Source organism: Staurois parvus, unplaced genomic scaffold, assembly GCF_062004578.1.
Source record: "Staurois parvus isolate SC_StPar_1 unplaced genomic scaffold, SC_StPar_1.0 ptg000527l, whole genome shotgun sequence".
In the NCBI taxonomy this organism is placed as follows: domain Eukaryota; kingdom Metazoa; phylum Chordata; class Amphibia; order Anura; family Ranidae; genus Staurois; species Staurois parvus.
Window position 1 is genome coordinate 786,812 of NW_028318323.1, and position 19,624 is coordinate 806,435.

Below are 19,624 nucleotides of genomic sequence, written 5' to 3' on the forward strand. Positions count from 1 at the left end.
ACTGCTGGTGTGTTCCATTTTTTGTCATAGGGTGCTGGCAGATTACGGGCCTCCCATAGCTGCTGCCAGGCCCCTAATCTGCCATGGGCCCCTATACCGCCTCCTCATGCTGCTGCCAAGTCCAGAGTCTCTCATGGGTCCCTGTACGGCCTCCCATTGCTGCTGCCTCCATCGCCACACTCTGCCATGTGCCACTTTCAGGTCTCCTCACACTGCTGGTGTGTTCCATTTTTTGTCATAGGGTGCTGGCAGATTACGGGCCTCCCATAGCTGCTGCCAGGCCCCTAATCTGCCATGGGCCCCTATACCGCCTCCTCATGCTGCTGCCAGGTCCAGAGTCTCTCATGGGTCCCTGTACGGCCTCCCATTGCTGCTGTCTCCATCGCCACACTCTGCCATGTGCCACTTTCAGGTCTCCTCACACTGCTGGTGGGTTCCATTTTTTGTCATAGGGTGCTGGCAGATTACGGGCCTCCCATAGCTGCTGCCAGGCCCGTAATCTGCCATGGGCCCCCGTACCGACTCCTCATGCTGCTGCCAGGCCCGTAATCTGTCATGGGCCACTGTTGTCGCTTGTTGGCATATTCCGCTCGTTCAGATGCTCCTTCTCCTGCTACTCCTCTTCACGGATTCCGTCAGCAGTCTTTCTTGGAATCCGTTTCCAAGAGACAACAGTTTGCGAGCACGCACCCGACGGTGCAGAAGCTGAACGTCCTCCTGTCCAAGTTGCTGCTGCCAGGCTCGTAATCTGTCATGCGCCCCTGTACCGCCTCCTCATGCTGCTGCCAGGTCCAGAGTGTGTCATGGGCCCCCGTACCGACTCCTCATGCTGCTGCCAGGCCCGTAATCTGTCATGGGCCCCTGTACCGCCTCCCCATGCTGCTGCCAGGTCCAGAGTGTGTCATGGGTCCCTGTACGGCCTCCCATTGCTGCTGCCAGGCCCGTAATCTGCCATGGGCCCCTGTACCGACTCCTCATGCTGCTGCCAGGCCCGTAATCTGTCATGGGCCCCTGTACCGCCTCCTCATGCTGCTGCCAGGTCCAGAGTGTGTCATGGGTCCCTGTACGGCCTCCCATTGCTGCTGTCTCTATCGCCACACTCTGCCATGTGCCACTTTCAGGTCTCCTCACACTGCTGGTGGTTTCCATTTTTGTCATAGGGTGCTGTATGGCCTCCCATTGCTGCTGCCTCCACCGCCACACTGTGGCTCCACACTCTGGTTTTGGCCCCGTGACTGCCCAAATGAGTGAAGTGTGCGGTGATTCTAAGATCGACGGCACTCATCTGCATGTCATACTGACTGACAGTATTATTTCTCTTCCCCAGCAGACTCCAAGGGCATTTAAATTAAAGGTACAGTGTTCTGCACTAATATTAAGTCTCTCTGAAGCCTAGAAACACCCTTTTTTAAGTTAAATTCACAGCGAATTTATTCGACTCGAATCGAATATTGTCCACGAATTCGCCGAATCAGTCGAATCGAATTTTTCATTTCTTCGCTCATCTCTACCGGCTGTAGAAGGGATGAAAATCGGCCGATCGGGAAAAATTCGATTCGTGCATCCGAAGTTTGCTAATTTTCGGATTCGGTGCGAATCAAATTTTTCCTAATATTCGAAACGAATTCCACTTCGCCAAGTTCGATTCGCTCATCTCTAATTGAGACAATTGTCTGGAATTACACATTCTAGAATAATGCCATATCATCCTCAAAGCAACCCCACTGAAAAATTGATTAGAACATTATTGCAACTGCTTTGTACATTGGAAGAGGAAAAGAAAGCTCAGTGGAAAGAGTATTTACCACAAATAGTCCATGCATATAATTGTACTAGACAAGTCAGTTGGCTATGCCCCTTACTTTCTTTTGTATGGCAGAACACCCCTTTTACCAGTGGATCTGTTATTTGATATATATGTTGAGAAAGAGGAAATTTAACCCCAGCAGGATGCTGAAAAATGGTCTATCAAGATGAGAGAAGCTTACAGAAATGCTTCTGAGAATAGCCAAAAGTTCTCTCAGAAAGGTAAAGGTACCATGCCCAACGCACAAAAGCAGTGGCACTACAGGCTGTAGACCATGTTCTTGTAAGAAATTTGTAGGAACGGGAAGGACCAGGAAAACTGAAAGGATACTGGGAAAAGGAACTGTGCAGGGTAGTTGAACAGATAGGGCAAGAGCATATCTGCAAAGCTAAACCAGAGAAACGTGACAAACTAGTAAGGGTGATTCATCACAACTTGCTACTCCAAGTAAATGATTTGGCTTTTGAAGATTTTATACCAGGCATAACAAAGAAAAATGCCATTAGGACAGCAACAAGAGTGAATGAAAACAATAGCCAAGAGATATCAGATTCCAATACTTCCAATGATGAATACTATGTGTATTGTCCTAAACTCTTCCAGGACAATGAGCAATGCATAGCTTCCCAATTAGGATCCCAATTAGGATCCGGGGCTGAGGAATTCTGACCTAGTGACCCTAGCCTTTCACCTGGAGAAGTCAAGAAATGCCAGATGAAGTAGTTTTGAAACCACCCACAGATGTTGTGGAAGAAAGTATTCCAAAATCACTTCAGCAAGAGCCAGAATTACAACCAGAGGATGAGACAGCTGCACCAACACCCGATGAACTGGTGAGAGAAGGAAACCTGTCCTCTAAACAAAGATATTCTTGAAGAACATGTTAATCAAAGGAGATATTAACATATGATACACTTGACAACCCTTCTTTTTATAAGCAGGATGTTTCCACAAATATGACCTAACAGCGTCATATGTCCAACATAACCAACATTTGCAGTTTCCTCATGTTCATATTTCTTGCCATGGACATATGCCAATGGTTATCTAGAAGATACGGGCTTTGAATATTTCTCATTTATGCTGTCAGGAGACATTTATTTAAAGAGCTGATGTATGTAGCAGGTAAATTAATAAACCTCCATGTAAAGCTTTAATGATTTCTAGTGTGACTTCAGGAGTCTATACCAACAAGCTCACATTAAACTAACATGTGTTTTCTGTCTCCTTTTTTAAATACAGGTTAGTCACATTTTGTTTATGCTATCTTTGTTTAGTTTTGTGTGTGTTTCTCACTTGCTCTGTTCATTATCCTATATGTTAGTAAAGGTAATTTTCTAACAAAAATTGATGCACTTTTCCATGTGGCCAGTGCTGCCCCTACAAAGAAAGTAATTATCTGTATAATGTGATCTATTCTGTTTAACACAATAAACTCAGAATTTAAGTGTTTTCTGTCTTCTGTCTCCTCTTAAAAAAACAGATCTTGCAGGTTACCTCTTTGTCATACCTCGCACTCAGATCACATATAATCCTGTAACAACTCCACTGATTATGTTGTTTTGGCTGTCCTTGGATTGCATGGCTTTCAATGTACCATAATTTTGGCAGGTTCACTCTTTCCCAAAAATTCATAAAAATCATGGGGAGTTTTTTATGCTGTATCCATCAATCCTTCAAGCATTTCCCCAACAGCATTACTGCTGACCAATTTCCATCTGCTTTGATATAGCCCTCATCTGTTAGGTGGGTTCCCTTTACCTACCTTTTTGGAGAATGTTTGGTATTATTATTTATTTATCTATTTATTTATTTTTGGTTTGGCATAATAGATTCCTTATGCTATAATTATACATTTGTTGTTTTCCTATGCTCTTTAGCAATTAGATGGTGCCACCTGAATTGTGCTCCAACACCTGCCCCCAGGAACAGACACTACATGCTTTTTGGCCTGGTTTCTCCCCTCGGAGCTGTTGGACCCCCATTGGTTTAGAGAGTTTACCTGGTTACAGCGCCTTGAAAAAGTATTCATACCCCTTGAAATTTTTTTCATGTTACAAGCAAAAACATAATTGTATTTTAGTAGGATTTTATATGATAGACCAAACAAAGAGGCACATAATTGTGAAGAGGCAGGAAAATTATAAATGTTTTTTTTAACCGCTTGCCGCCCTGCCACTGTATATATACGTGTGCAGGGCGGCAGTGGAGCGCAAAAGCACGTTTTAAAACGGGCTCCGCTCTCCCGACACTTTCGCGGGTAGGGGGCGCGCGCGCTCCCGCCGACCCGCGGGTGACCATTTGATCCAGGAGGGATCAATCATTAGATTTCAGCCAGTGAATTCTGGCTGAAATCGGATGATCGGTCCCTGTCCTATCCTGTCCTGTGTTGACATTTACACAGGGCAGGATATGATGTAATTCTTCTCTGCCTGGACACATTCCGTTCCAGACAGAGAAGAAGGAACATTTAAACGTGAGTAAAACAGCACACTGACAGTTAGAACAATCTAGAGGACACATTTAACCCTCTGATCCCCCCCCCAGTTAACCCCTTCACTGCCCTGTCACCAGTGTCACTGATCAGTGAAGCGATTTTTACTGATCACTGTATCAGTGTCGCTGGCGACTTCCAATAGTGCTAGCGCCCCTCCCAGATAGCGCCAGTTTGCCCACCAGTACACCAATAAAGCCGTTTAACCCCTTAATCCCCCCCCCACAGTTAACCCCTTCACTGCCCTGTCACCAGTGTCACTGATCAGTGAAGCGATTTTTACTGATCACTGTATCAGTGTCGCTGGCGACTTCCGATTGTGTTAGCGCCCCTCCCAGATAGCGCCAGATTGCCCGCTAATACACCAGTAGTCCCGTCTAACCCCTTGATCGCCTTTTCCCCCCTGAGTTGACCCCTTCACTGCCCTGTCACCAGTGTCACTGATCAGTGAACCGATTTTTACTGATCACTGTATCAGTGTCGCTGGCGACTTCCATTAGTGTTAGCGCCCCTCCCAGATAGCGCCAGATTGCCCGCTAATACACCAGTAGTCCCGTCTGACCCCTTGATCGCCCCCCCCCCGAGTTGACCCCTTCACTGCCCTGTCACCAGTGTCACTGATCAGCTCTCCACTCAGCTGCTGACCGTCTGTACGACAGTATCCTTCCACTGTCATGCCCTGACCTGGCCACTACTGCGTACAACAACTCGCTGTCAGCTGCCCTAGACTCCTTAGCACCCCTAACCACACGTAGCATTAGACCCCGACCGCTTCAATCCTGGCAGAATGACCACACTAAAAATCTGAAATGACGCAGTCGCACGCTGGAATGATTATGGCGCAAAACCAGATCCCCTCGAGCGTTCTCCCTCTACAAATCCACCTTCCTCACCTACACCTCCTCCCTCCACGCCGCCAAGCAAGCCTACTTCATAACCCTCATTAGCACCCTCTCCACCTGTCCTCACCTGTTCTCCACTTTCAACTCCCTACTCTCTCCCCACCCCCACCCCCACCCAGTACCTCACTCACCGCCCACGAGATTGCCAATCACTTCCAAAACAAGATTGACGCAATCTGAAAGAACATTGCCAATACTCAATCTACCTCCCCACCTAGCCTCCCTCCCACCATTATCCCATCAACTCTCCCCTCCTCTGACCTCGCAACCGCCCTGCCCCCCACCACACCTAACATCCTGCACACTATAACCTCCCCAACACTCCGCTCCTTCAGCCCTGCTACCACTGAGGAGGTCACTAAGGTCTTCTCAGAAGCCCACCTCACCACTTGCCCCCTTGACCCTGTCCCCACACAACTCCTCCGGTCACCCTCCTCCTCCATCCTACGCTCCCTCACCCACATCTTCAATCTCTCCCTCTCTACTGTCATATTCCCCTCCCCCCTAAAGCACGCGTACATCACCCCCATGCTCAAAAAACCCTCCCTGGACCCCACCGACCTGAACAACCTTAGACCCATCTCCCTGCTGCCATTCACATCCAAGCTCCTTGAGCGCTTAGTCTACAATCGCCTAAGCTCCCACTTCACTGACAACAACCTCCTCGATCCTCTACAGTCTGGCTTCTGTCCCCTACACTCCACCGAAACTGCCCTACTCAAAATCACTAACGACCTGCTAACCACCAAAGCTAATGGCCACTACTCAGTTCTCCTACTCCTCGACCTCTCTGCGGCCTTCGACTCAGTTGACCACCCCCTCCTCCTTAATAAACTACACTCCCTTGGCATCAGAGACTCTGCTCTCTCCTAGCTTTCCTCCTATCTATCCCAACGCTCCTTCAGCATTTCCTATATGCTACCACCTCCCCCTCTCTCTCCCTCTCTGTTGGGGTCCCCCAAGGCTCTGTCCTCGGGCCCCTTCTTAATAAACCACCCCCTCCTCCTTAATAAACTACACTCCCTTGGCATCAGAGACTCTGCTCTCTCCTAGCTTTCCTCCTATCTATCCCAACGCTCCTTCAGCATTTCCTATATGCTACCACCTCCCCCTCTCTCTCCCTCTCTGTTGGGGTCCCCCAAGGCTCTGTCCTCGGGCCCCTTCTTTTCTCCATCTACACCTCCTCCCTCGGCAAACTGATACACTCCCATGGCTTCAACTATCACCTCTACACCAATGACACGCAAATTTACCTCTCCACCCCTCACCTCACCCCTTCAGTCTCCACCCGTATCACCCACCTACTGAACCACATATTGAACCTTTCCAAAACTGAGCTCCTTGTTTTCCCCCAGCCCGCCCCCCCCCCCATCCTCTCCATCACGACCAACAACGCCACCATCAATCCCACCCCACAAGCCAAAGTCCTAGGTGTTACCCTAGACTCAAACCTATCCTTCCAACCCCATGTCCAATCGCTGGCAAATTCATGCAGGCTCCACCTCCGCAACATCTCCAAGATACGTACGTTCCTAACCCCAGACACTACTAAACAACTTGTTCACGCCCTTATTATCTCACGCCTAGACTACTGCAACTCCCTTCTCACCAGCCTACCCCAACACAGGCTATCCCCGCTTCAGTCTATCCTGAACTCGGCGGCCAGACTCATCCACCTTACCAACCACTCCGTATCTGCCACCCCCCTCTGTCATTCCCTCCACTGGCTTCTGATTGCCCAACGCATTAATTTCAAACTACTAACATTGACATACAAAGCCATTCATAACTGTGCCCCAAACTACCTCACCGACCTGATACCCACCCAATCCGTACTCTTCGCTCCTCACAAGACCTCTTACTTTCTAGCTCCCTGGTCTCCTCCTCCCACGCCTGACTACAGGACTTCTCCAGGACTTCCCCCATCCTCTGGAACTCTCTACCCCAATCCATCAGACTGTCACCTACCCTCCTTACCTTCAGGCGCACCCTGAAAACCCATCTCTTCAGGGAAGCCTACCCCACCCTCACCTAACAGTTGATCTCCTCCACACCTCCTACCACTCCATCCCCCCACAGCCACTTCCTCCTGTACCACTATCCCTTCCCTCCTAGATTGTAAGCTCGAAAGAGCAGGGCCCTCGAACCCCTCGTGTATTGTTTTGTTACTGTATTGTCTCATGTACTGTCCCCCACTATTCTGTACAGCGCTGAGCAAACCTTCTGGCGCTATATAAATACTGTATAATAATAATATTAATACACCGCCGCCATATAAATAACATAAACTACATGGGTCCAAGCAGGAGATGTTTATAAGAGGTGGTTTCAATGTTGGTCATAGACTAGAGTACAGAACAAGGGTGCGTTGGACGCAATTGTAGCCATTTAATCTCAGCCCATTTATTAGGGGGGCTTTGGGAGGACCACACGACAAGAGTATGAAGGTGAGTAGCCAAATAATTTGACACAATATCTAGGGCCCCTAGACCTCCCCTAGATCGAGGACAAAGGACTGTACAGGCTTATCAGTGGGATTTATTATGCCAGATGAAATGGAGGAATAAATGGTTTTAAACATTTTTGTTTTTTACACATAAATATCTGAAGTGTGGTGTGCATTTGCTTTCAGCCCCCTTTGCTCTGATACCCTTAGCTGATATCTATTGGAACCAATTACCTTCAGAAGTCACCTAATTAGTAAATAGAGTCAACCTGTGTGTAATTTAATCTCAGTATAAATACAGCTGTTCTGTGAAGCCCTCAGAGGTTTGTTAGAGAACATTAGTGAATAAGCAGCATCATGAAGGTCAAGGAACACACCAGACAGGTCAGGGATAACATTGTGGAGAAGTTTAATGCAGGGTTAAGTTATGCAAAAAAAAATATCCCAAGCTTTGAACATCTCATGGAGCACTGTTCAATCCATTATCCAAAAATGGAAAGAGTATGGCACAACTGCAAACCTACGAAGACATGACCGTCCACCTAAACTGACAGGTCGGGTAAGGAGAGCATTAATCAGAGAAGCAGCCAAGAGGCTCATGGTAACTGTAGAGAAGCTGCAGAGGTTCACAGCCTAGGTGGAAGCATCTGTCCACAGGACAACTATTAGTCGTGCACTCCACAAATCTGGCCTTTATGGAAGAGTGGCAAGAAGGAAGCGATTGTTGAAAGAAAGCCATACGATGTCCCGTTTGCAGTTTGAAAGAAGCCATGTGGGGGACACCGCAAACGTGGAAGAAGGTGCTCTGGTCAGATGAGACCAAAGTTTAACTTTGTGGCCTACAAACAAAACGCTATGTGTGGTGGAAAACTAACACTGCACGTCACCCTGAACACACCATCACCACCGTGAAGCGTGGTGGTGGCAGCACCATGGTATGGGGATGATTTTCTTCAGCAGGGACAGGGAAGCTGGTCAGAGTTGATGGGAAAATAGATGGAGCCAAATACAAAGCAATTTTAGAAGAAAACCTGTTAGAATCTGCAAAAGACTTGAGACTGGGGCAAAGGTTTACCTTTCAGCAGGACAACTACCCTAAAAATACAGCCAGAGCTACAAAGGAATGGTTTAGATCAAAGTATATTCATGTCTTAGAATAGCCCAGTCAAAGTCCAGACCTAAATGCAATTGAGAATCTGTGGCAAGACTTGAAAATTGCTGTTCACAGATGCTTTCCATCTAATCTGACAGAGCTTGAGCTATTTTGCAAAGAAGAATGGGCAAAAATCTAGATGTGCAATACTGATAGAGACATACCCAAAAAGACTTGCAGCTGTAATTGCAGCGAAAGGTAGTTCTACAAAGTATTGACTAAGGGGGGCTGAATACAAACGCACGCCACACTTTTCAGACATTTTAAAAAAAATTTGAAAACCATTTATCATTTTCCTTCCACTCCACAATTATGTGCCACTTTGTGTTGGTCTATTACATAAAATTCCAATGAAATACATTTACGTTTTTGGTTGTATCATGACAAAATGTGGAAAATGTCAAGTGGTATGAATACTTTTTCAAGGCACTGCATATACTGTATATTACTATGATGTGCTGATGTTATCCTTTATTAATAGAATTGTATTAGTATGTATTTTTATGGCATTATAGTTGTTTAACTCCTCTACACTCCTGAAGACACCTGGAATGTGTACAGAAGTCATTGGACTCATTGCTTCTATTAAACTGTTAAAATTGTGGTCCTTTCACTCATGGGTATCTATTTATGGGAGGCCTTGTATTTAAGTAATTTTCTATGATGTATACATTTTAATCACATATGTTTTATGTATCGTTTTGAATTTTGTAATAAAATTTGTTGATTTAAATATTGCTGTTCAGAATTTGGCACCTCAAAAGTATATATTTCCTTTCTGCATACCTTTGACTGTATTACTTACGATGTTAGTGCCCCTTACAACCCTACCACATTATAATTGGCATATCATCTTTAATTGTAGGTACTGATCAAATTAAATTCTTAAGTTAATGTTTGCCTGGTCCAAGTAAGTACATGGTGTGTACTTACTTTTTTACATGACTATATGGGCATATGTGTACATATTTGGTCAATGTCGCTAGAAAATCAGACCACAAATCTGTGTTTCATATTTAATAGCATTATTATCAGAATTTTCTTTTACTTGTTCAGAATGACAACGGTGATGTGTTTTTTTTGCAGGGACCAAAGGGTCAGAAAGGAGAACCCGGTAATCCAGGTGCTGCTGGACCATCAGGACAACCTAGATTTGCAGAGAATATAGGACAGGCTGGTCCTCCAGGAGAACCTGGTGTAGCTGGAAGAAAAGGTGAACCGGTACGTATATTAACATATTTCTATATACGGGAACTTTTTTTCTTATTTGAATAGATAAAGTGTTAATATGTAAAAGAAAAAAAATCAATATGCTGATATGATTTAAAGCACAATTTCAGTAAAAACGTTTTTTTTTTGTTTTTGTTTTTTTTTTAATACAGTGGGGGAGGGTTAGAACTATCATGTTTTCATTGCTGCTAAAAATGCTAAACATAAGACACAGTGGCTCTAAAAAATACCCATCTTAATAAAAAAAGGAAAAGAAAAGAACTGGAATACCTAGACTTCAAAGATGAATATGGTATAAGAAATAATACATGTTGCAGGGGAAAGCTTACGGTATTGCCAAAACAATCAAAATCTCATTAATGAAATAAACCTTATTGTATAAAAATACTTCAGAACAGCAAAAAATTGTTTTCCTGAAGCTACTAGGATAAAATATTACAAACCTTTAAAAGAAAAACTCTATAGCCACATCATCCCTTCCCGTAAGATTTTTTTTTAGTATTGTTTTGGCAATATCCTTAGCACTTTCCACTGTGTGTTCTCTATTTACTTGACTTTTATTGCTATCTATATACCCATAATGAGGTTTCACCACATCTATCCCCACAGAAATAGAAAGTGAATATACCTCTAAAATTAGAGTAAATCCTATTTTTGACCTATGCTAGCATAAGGTTGCATTCACATAAAATGCATCCAGGTAGGGTCAGCACAGATTATTGCTGGCTGTATGAACAGCTATGAATAGCAGTCACATCTAGATGCTCACAGCTGTCAAACCCAGCAGCAAGAATCAGATTCCTACCACTGAGATTTACAATATGGCCTAATGCCTGTGTGAATGCAGCCTAATTTATATATATACTTATAATATTTATAATATACTTTCTAGTACTGTTTTTGTAACAATTTTAAAAGTTTGTATTCCCCTTATTTTCTCTCCCAGTGATAATGGTCAGTAGGACAACTGATAACAGTAGATCTCCACGATAGAGACACAGACAGCATAAAAAAAAATGTCAAGCTCTAGCGCATCCTAACTCTATCCAAAAACTACAGAAAATGTTTTGGTACAGATCAGCTTTCTAAATGCTTATTTTTTTAAGGAAAAAAATAACAAACATGTCTACACTAACCTGCTGTGTGCAGTGGTTTAGCACAGAGCAGCCTGGATCCTCCTCTTCTCAGGTCCCCCACCACAGCTCCTGGCCCCTCCCTCCTGCTAAGTGCCCCCACAGCAATCAACTTGCTATGGGATCACCTGCTGCTTTGTGTGTCCATTCACACAGGGAGCCTCGGCTCGGCCCCACCCCCTCTCTCTTATTGACTTACTGGCTGTGATTGACAGCAGTGGGAGCCAATGGCTCCCCGAATCTGTCTCTACCAATGAGAAGAGAGAGTTCTGGGATAGCCGAGTCTCCAGTGCACATCGCTGGATCAAGAGGGGGCTTAGCTGAGTATTAGGGGAGGATGCTGCACAGAGAAGTTTTTTTACCTTCATGCATAGAATGCATAAAAGTAAAAAGCCTTGAGCCTTTAGAACCACTTTAAGGCATAAATACTCTTTAATAATAATAATAATATTCTTACATTTCTTACAATTTGTCTGCTACTACGTTTACACGTAATGATTCTTAAAATAAAGCCTATATTTTTTCCCCTCGGTGTGGCACCATATATCGCTATTTCACACATATACATTTATATGTAGCTTATTTCATTAAAACTACATTTTACTTGTAGTTTTAATGAAATAAAAAAACCCCTTTTATTTTACTTTAAAAGCATAATTTACTAATTTTTCCTAATTTATAATTAGAATGTACAAAATGTAAAGTGCTGTGTAAATTGTCAAAGCTATATAAATACCTGTGATAAATAAATATCTATATTGACTGTATACAGTATTTCAGATAATTTATATTTCAGTTAACTTAAAGGAGAAGCATAGTCAAAACTGTTCTTATTTGGATCACAGGAGTGCAGTTTGTTCTGCACTCATGTGACCTGTTTTCAGCCGACAGCAGATTAAGGCCGCTGTTGGCTGACATCACTCAGCCGGTTTGGGTTGGGAAAATATCCCAACTTTAAAGTTGGTATCCACCAAGCTGTCTGGACTGTCCGCAATCCGTTGAGAGCCTGAGCTAGCTGCTCCCGCCCCCCTCCACAGCACAGCGTTCCAGTGAGAGGGGCAGAGCAGAGAGCAATGACTGACAGTCACCAGCTCTCTGCTCATGGAGCACTGAGAACTGAACGATCAGCTGTGTTTGATCTCTCAGTTATCAGTCTCAGAGCCAGCGGGGGACAGATGCAGCAACGGACCGATGCTGAATCTACCTAGATAAGTATGATTTCTAGAAAAAAAACTAAACTTCCCCTTTAAATATGAGGAATTTAGAACCTTTAAAAGAAAAGACCAAATCCATTAAGTTCTATATAGCATGTGTCATAACAATCATTTTCAGTCATGTGACTGTTATTATCAGCTTTTATTGGCTGCAAATGCTAAAATAGAATTCATTATGTCAAATTACATGCACTATAAGTTAGTGATTTCAGTCTCAGTGAAGAAAACCACTGTGTTTTTTGTTTCAGTGATGTCTTAGAAAAATCAGTGTGTATATAGCTTGTTGTTAGATCTCCACTGACAACGATGCAGGAATTGTAACAACTAGATTTAGAGTATGTGTTCTATTAGACTAGGTTCACATTATTGTGTGTCTGGAACGCATGTACAATTGGACGCGTTCCCAACACACCAGAGGAATGTGTTGTTCTGTTGCAGATGTGCAGGAGTGCTATTAATTCTTAATAACCCCGCCACGCATTTTGCCCATTTTTTTGTGCGTGCGTAACTGCATGGTGCTGCAGCACAACGCAGTTCTATGAAGCAATTATAGTGTTTTGCTAAGTCTTCTTTACTTGCCTAAATTTGTTTTACACTGAATGAAGCGGCTTTTTCTCTTATGCACATTGCAAGAGTTTGTTAAACTGACCAAAGTCTTGTTATGTATTGCAAACTATGTATAATTTGTTTGAGACAAAAAAAAAAAAAACTATGTATATTTTTTTGAGACAGATACAGTTTTACTTTGTTGCCATTTATTAACCACTGGGGTTTTTAATTTTTCTACTATATAATGAAAAAAAAAGACCAACATTAAAAAAAACATATTAAATAAAAATGTAGAGCAGAATGAACCCCCCTCTTTTTGGAAAGTAGACATACCAAGGTAATCTCGTATTTTGCCACAACATTTTGCAAACAACGAAACATGAAGGTATTGAGGGGGTTAAAACACAGTGTTTGGTAATGGTGCACTTAGAGCTTGTTTAATGTGCACTAGATACATTAAATGTATAGTCATACACAGAGGTAGGTGGAGGTGAGGGGATTATTGTACAGGTCACATATAGTGGGAAGGTGAAAGGGTTAATCTACAAGTCACTGTTGAGACAGGATGGAGTTGAGATATACAGTACAAGAGAGTTCATAGTTGAATAGTCAATCTGGTTGAAAAAAGACACACGTCCAACCAGTTCAACCAACTACAATAAAAAAAACACACACACAAATAGAAAACCTCCATATACACTATCCGATATCCAGAGTTGAAAAAAAAAAAAAAACACCCAATAAAGCACAATTCAATTTGCTCCAGCGGGGTTGGGAAAAATATTCCCTCCTGGTCCCCCAAGAGGCAATTAGATATTCCCTGGATCAACTTTACCTTTAAATATTAGTATCCAGTTATATTACATGTATCTAGCAAATAATCCAGGCCTTTTTTACAAAAAAAAAATCTACTGAGCTGACCAGAACCAACTCTTAAAGTAGTCTATTCCACATTTTCACAGCTCTTACTGTGAAGAAGCCTTTCCGTATTTGGAAATTAAGCCTCCTTTCCTCCAGACATAAAGAGTGCCTCCTTGTCCTCTGTGATGAACTAAGGATGAATAACTCTACACTGAGTTCACTATATGGACCACTTATGTATTTACACATGTTGATCATATCCCCCTTTAATCAACTATTCTTGAGAGAGAATACATTCAGTTCAGCTAATCGTTCCTCATAACTGGGATCCTCCATACCTCTTTCAGTTTGGTTTCCCATCTCTGCACTTAAGTTCCCCAACTGGTGAAAGGATTCAAACTTATCCCACAACTTTGAATTTCTGCTGCACTTCCATTAATCTGGAGCTATAGAATAATTTGTTCATTCATTAGTTCCTCCTTCCTCCATTTCACCAGGTACAGAGCTTACTTCGATTGGCTCTATACACTGTGTGATGTGAGGGTTTACATCATAGCCATTAACGGGTGTACTGGGTACCTGTGGGTAATTTCTGCAGTGTCAATTGTAAACGTTCATAAATATATGCCAACAGGGAGGTGGTAAAAGTGTAAAAAGAAAATCTACACTTCAGACCTTGTGATTGCATGCTTTGCATCAATACACATATTACTACAGTGTACATTATATGTGTATGCATTACCATTCATTTTGAATTGCCTTCCGACACACAAAGACAATGCAGCTCTGACGCACATGCATTGCAACACAGCTTAATGCATGATATCGCACTACTGTGCAGTGTGATGAGATGCATAGAAAAAAATTCTGCATGTCCACTTATGTGTGATGGACTGCCTGGCACCCCGCTTTAACAATAAACACTTAACAACTTAACCGCCTCCAGCCCATCATATAAGGAAATGATGAACGGGAGGGGCTCTTTCGTTCTTGGAGGATGTCATATGACGTCCTCCCACTCTAGCCACGCAGATGCGCCCCCGGGAGTAGCCGCACATTTGTGTGCAATTCAGAAAAAAATATGTGCTGAGAGCGCGCACCCTGCGCACTCCCAGCACACATGTCTGATACTCACAGAAAGGTCCTGATCTCCTCTTTCGATCAGGACCTTTCCCAATCATGTGGCCGCCATGACGGTGAATCACAGCTGTCACATGACCCTAAAACCGCGCCCTGCATCCTGGCTTCTGAAACCCTTAAAGGGCCGGGAGGCGCCGGCGCCAAGGGGTTAAATTTATTTTTGCCTGACTGTTTGCTTCATTTTATTGTGGACCAGACAAACCTTTTTGCCCAACAGTTCATTACTAACAACCCCAGTTCATCCTATGCCCGTCCTTTTGAATGGAGACCTCTTACATAGGAGTTTAAGTTATTTTTGGGCCTAACCTTTAACCTGGGGCTTACAAAAAAAAATGAAGGATATGCTTTCTGGTCCACACACCCAGTCCACCACATGCCCATTTATTCTGCTGTAATGCTCAGGTCACACTATGTGATGATCATGCGATTCCTTCATTTCAGTGAAAATACCCAGTGCCCTCCCTGAGATCATCCCAACTATGACAAATTATATATATATAATTATATACACTTCTTCCACTTCGTAATTATCTTTCTCAAAGATTTGCTGAACTTTATGTCCCTGATAAAATCGTATGTGGAGACGAATTCCTTGTCCGCTTCACTGACTTGCTAGGAATCAAGCAGTGTATTCCAAGTAAAAGGGCCAGATATGGAGTAAAGCTCTACAAGCTTTGTGAAAGAGCGACTGGATATTTGTATGCGTTCCGCGTATACAAAGGCAAAGATTCCCAGCTCCAGCCCCCTGAGTGCCCAACCTACATTGGAACAAGTGTAACAATTGTCTGGAACCTGGCTTATCCACTTTTGCAAAAAAAAGGCTATCACATTTACCTGGACAATTTCTTTACCAGTCTGCCCCTTTTACAACACCTGTACCGTGAAAAATAAATAGCAATATAACACAGTGCGGCGCTCAAACAGACAATATAAATATTCATATAAATATTTCATCACATTGCATACTCTTATATTATCCTTCCCCCATATATTATATAGCCAAGACAACCACAACACATGTAGGGAAGATAAACTATAGGCTGGTGATGTTACACACTCAGAAAAACTTCTCATGCACTATAGTGACTTGAAACACAGTATAGTGAATAGTGTCCATGTGCATAGAGTTTCATGCGGATGTGAACTGCAAGTGCCAATCCTCAAAATAGGTGGAGTGCCCCCTCACCTTCCTGCCCAGGCCCCTAGGGACCAATGAGCCTTTTAGTATGTAGTGGATCTTTCTCCTGGAGTTGGATGGGTCCTTCAGACAATGATGGTGGGACTCCCCTCCTCTTGTCTCTATCTCGAATCGTTGGTGGTATAGGTAAATACCCCTCCCAAGTAGTCACCAGTAAGGCAAGAAAACTTACATAGTGTAAAACCGCTTTATTAGGTCAATAATAAAAGAACAGAGATCTACTCACATGCTCCTCCAATACAAGCAAGCCTTCACACCACTCAAAGGCTGTACTGCATTCAGGTAGAGGAGCACCAAGATGGCGCCTGCGCCGGATATGACGTCAGAACGTCGATCGATTAAGATCCTTCCACTGGCGTATCTACGCGTTACGTCACTTCAATCACGTGACTTCATCAGGATATACGCCTGTCCCGTGCGGAGCACTATTTATCTACCTTGTTGGCCAATCGATGGTTTAAATAGGCGGAACTCAGCCGCCATTATATTGGAGCTCAAAAACGCCCTCAGCCATCATGACATTATGGCTAAAGAAACGGGGACATCTAGTGTATGCTAATTAGGAGTAATCAATAGCAGTCCCTCATAAATATATATATATACTCATTGCGAGTATATATCAAATAGGATAATTAGTAAATTAAAACCATGTATAGAACTAGGACCATGATTTATTAGAAATCTATAAAAATTGTATAAAAATTATATAAAAATTGTATAAAAATTGTATATATACAGACATCTATAACCTAAATAATCTAATTAGGTATATGATGTCGGAATCTAACACAATCACTAAATTGTGGACTAAAACTAAAAAAGAGAAAAAATAAAGGTATAAATCCACATAGTCATGGGAATATACCGCTAGAGTAATATGTGTAAAATTAATAAAAAATACACATGAAATAGTATTATATTATATTTAGAACCCGAAAAAATACCCTTATGTACAGTACACCATCATCATGGTATTCTTTATACAGCATACTGGGGACGTAACCACCATAACGGGAATCCTATTACATACATAAACTAATTAATACCTAAAGTATACCGAAAAGTCTAAACTAGGATACCATATATATAATGCCATAGTCATATTAACATAGATGGAAGGTAAGCGGACCTTTGCTTAAAAGTTACTAATGAAGCAATTTAGATCGAACTCTACATTCAAACCTCTCGGGACTTGGGACCTCATCAGGAAAATCCATTTTGATTCTGCCTGGCTAATGGCTCTAACCTTGTTACTTCCTCGCCAATGATTGTTGAACTTCTCTATTCCCCAAAATTTAAGTTTTGAGGGATCGCTGTTATGATGGGTGGCAAAGTGTCTAGAGACGCTATGTTTAGTGTGACCTTTTTTGATGTTCTGCACATGCTCCCTGATCCTTTTCCACATAGGTCTCTTCGTTCTTCCTATGTATTGTAGTCCACACTCACATTGGAGACCATACACTACACCTACCGTCTGGCAAGACCCAAGGGACAATTCGTCTGCGAAGAAATTGTACTACCGTAGATGACTATAAAGAACAAGTCCAGAAATTAGGTGAAAGGTTTGAACAAAAAGGTTATAGAAAGACTTAATTTCTAGGAAGATAGAGGAGGTAGAGCAAATGGATAGAACCCAACTGCTTAAAGATAGGGAGAGAGAGAAACATCTAGATGACCTGGTACCCATCATTTTAGATTACAATATGCATCACAAAACGATTGAGAAAATCTTTTTGAAACACTGGCCTATTCTGCAATCAGATCCATCTTTGACAGGTTATACCTGCCAAACCAAAATTTATATATAGAAAGGCTCCAAATATTAGAACTCGTTTGGTAAAGAATGTGATTGATCCACCCCAGACTAATCTGAGAACCACTATTATTGATTTAAAAGGCTTCTACCCCTGTAAAACATGTTATGCGTGTAAGGAGACAAAGGGGATAAATACGAGAAGGAAACAATTTCAGGCAACAACAACAGGAGTAACATATACTATTAAAGAGTTTATATCTTGCCAGACGGTAGGTGTAGTGTATGGTCTCCAATGTGAGTGTGGACTACAATACATAGGAAGAACGAAGAGACCTATGTGGAAAAGGATCAGGGAGCATGTGCAGAACATCAAAAAAGGTCACACTAAACATAGCGTCTCTAGACACTTTGCCACCAATCATAACAGCGATCCCTCAAAACTTAAATTTTGGGGAATAGAGAAGTTTAACAATCATTGGAGAGGAAGTAACAAGGTTAGAGCCATTAGCCAGGCAGAATCAAAATGGATTTTCCTGATGAGGTCCCAAGTCCCGAGAGGTTTGAATGTAGAGTTCGATCTAAATTGCTTCATTAGTAACTTTTAAGCAAAGGTCCGCTTACCTTCCATCTATGTTAATATGACTATGGCATTATATATATGGTATCCTAGTTTAGACTTTTCGGTATACTTTAGGTATTAATTAGTTTATGTATGTAATAGGATTCCCGTTATGGTGGTTACGTCCCCAGTATGCTGTATAAAGAATACCATGATGATGGTGTACTGTACATAAGGGTATTTTTTCGGGTTCTAAATATAATATAATACTATTTCATGTGTATTTTTTATTAATTTTACACATATTACTCTAGCGGTATATTCCCATGACTATGTGGATTTATACCTTTATTTTTTTCTCTTTTTTAGTTTTAGTCCACAATTTAGTGATTGTGTTAGATTCCGACATCATATACCTAATTAGATTATTTAGGTTATAGATGTCTGTATATATACAATTTTTATACAATTTTTATATAATTTTTATACAATTTTTATAGATTTCTAATAAATCATGGTCCTAGTTCTATACATGGTTTTAATTTACTAATTATCCTATTTGATATATACTCGCAATGAGTATATATATATATTTATGAGGGACTGCTATTGATTACTCCTAATTAGCATACATTAGATGTCCCCGTTTCTTTAGCCATAATGTCATGATGGCTGAGGGCGTTTTTTGAGCTCCAATATAATGGCGGCTGAGTTCCGCCCATTTAAACCATCGATTGGCCAACAAGGTAGATAAATAGTGCTCCGCACGGGACAGGCGTATATCCTGATGAAGTCACGTGATTGAAGTGACGTAACGCGTAGATACGCCACTGGGAGGAGCTTAATCGATCGACGATCTGACGTCATATCCGGCGCGGGCGCCATCTTGGTGCTCCTCTACCTGAATGCAGTACACCCTTTGAGTGGTGTGAAGGCTTGCTTGTATTGGAGGAGCATGTGAGTAGATCTCTGTTCTTTTATTATTGACCTAATAAAGCGGTTTTACACTATGTAAGTTTTCTTGCCTTACTGGTGACTACTTGGGAGGGGTATTTACCTATTCCACCAACGATTCGAGATAGAGACAAGAGGAAGGGAGTCCCACCATCATTGTCTGAAGGACCCATCCAACTCCAGGAGAAAGATCCACTACATACTAAAAGGCTCATTGGTCCCTAGGGG

General features: G+C 42.4%; 1 protein-coding gene across 3 annotated transcripts in view; it reads left to right on the forward strand.

Moving 5' to 3' along the window:
- Nucleotides 1-19,624, forward strand: part of COL15A1 (collagen type XV alpha 1 chain) — a 1,471,644-nt gene that overhangs the window by 562,706 nt on the left and 889,314 nt on the right. For all 3 annotated transcript variants that reach the window (XM_089690361.1, XM_089690362.1, XM_089690363.1), the window contains one exon: nt 9,889-10,023. In XM_089690361.1, coding sequence (XP_089546487.1) covers nt 9,889-10,023 — 135 coding nt within the window. The remainder of the gene's footprint in view (nt 1-9,888; nt 10,024-19,624) is intronic.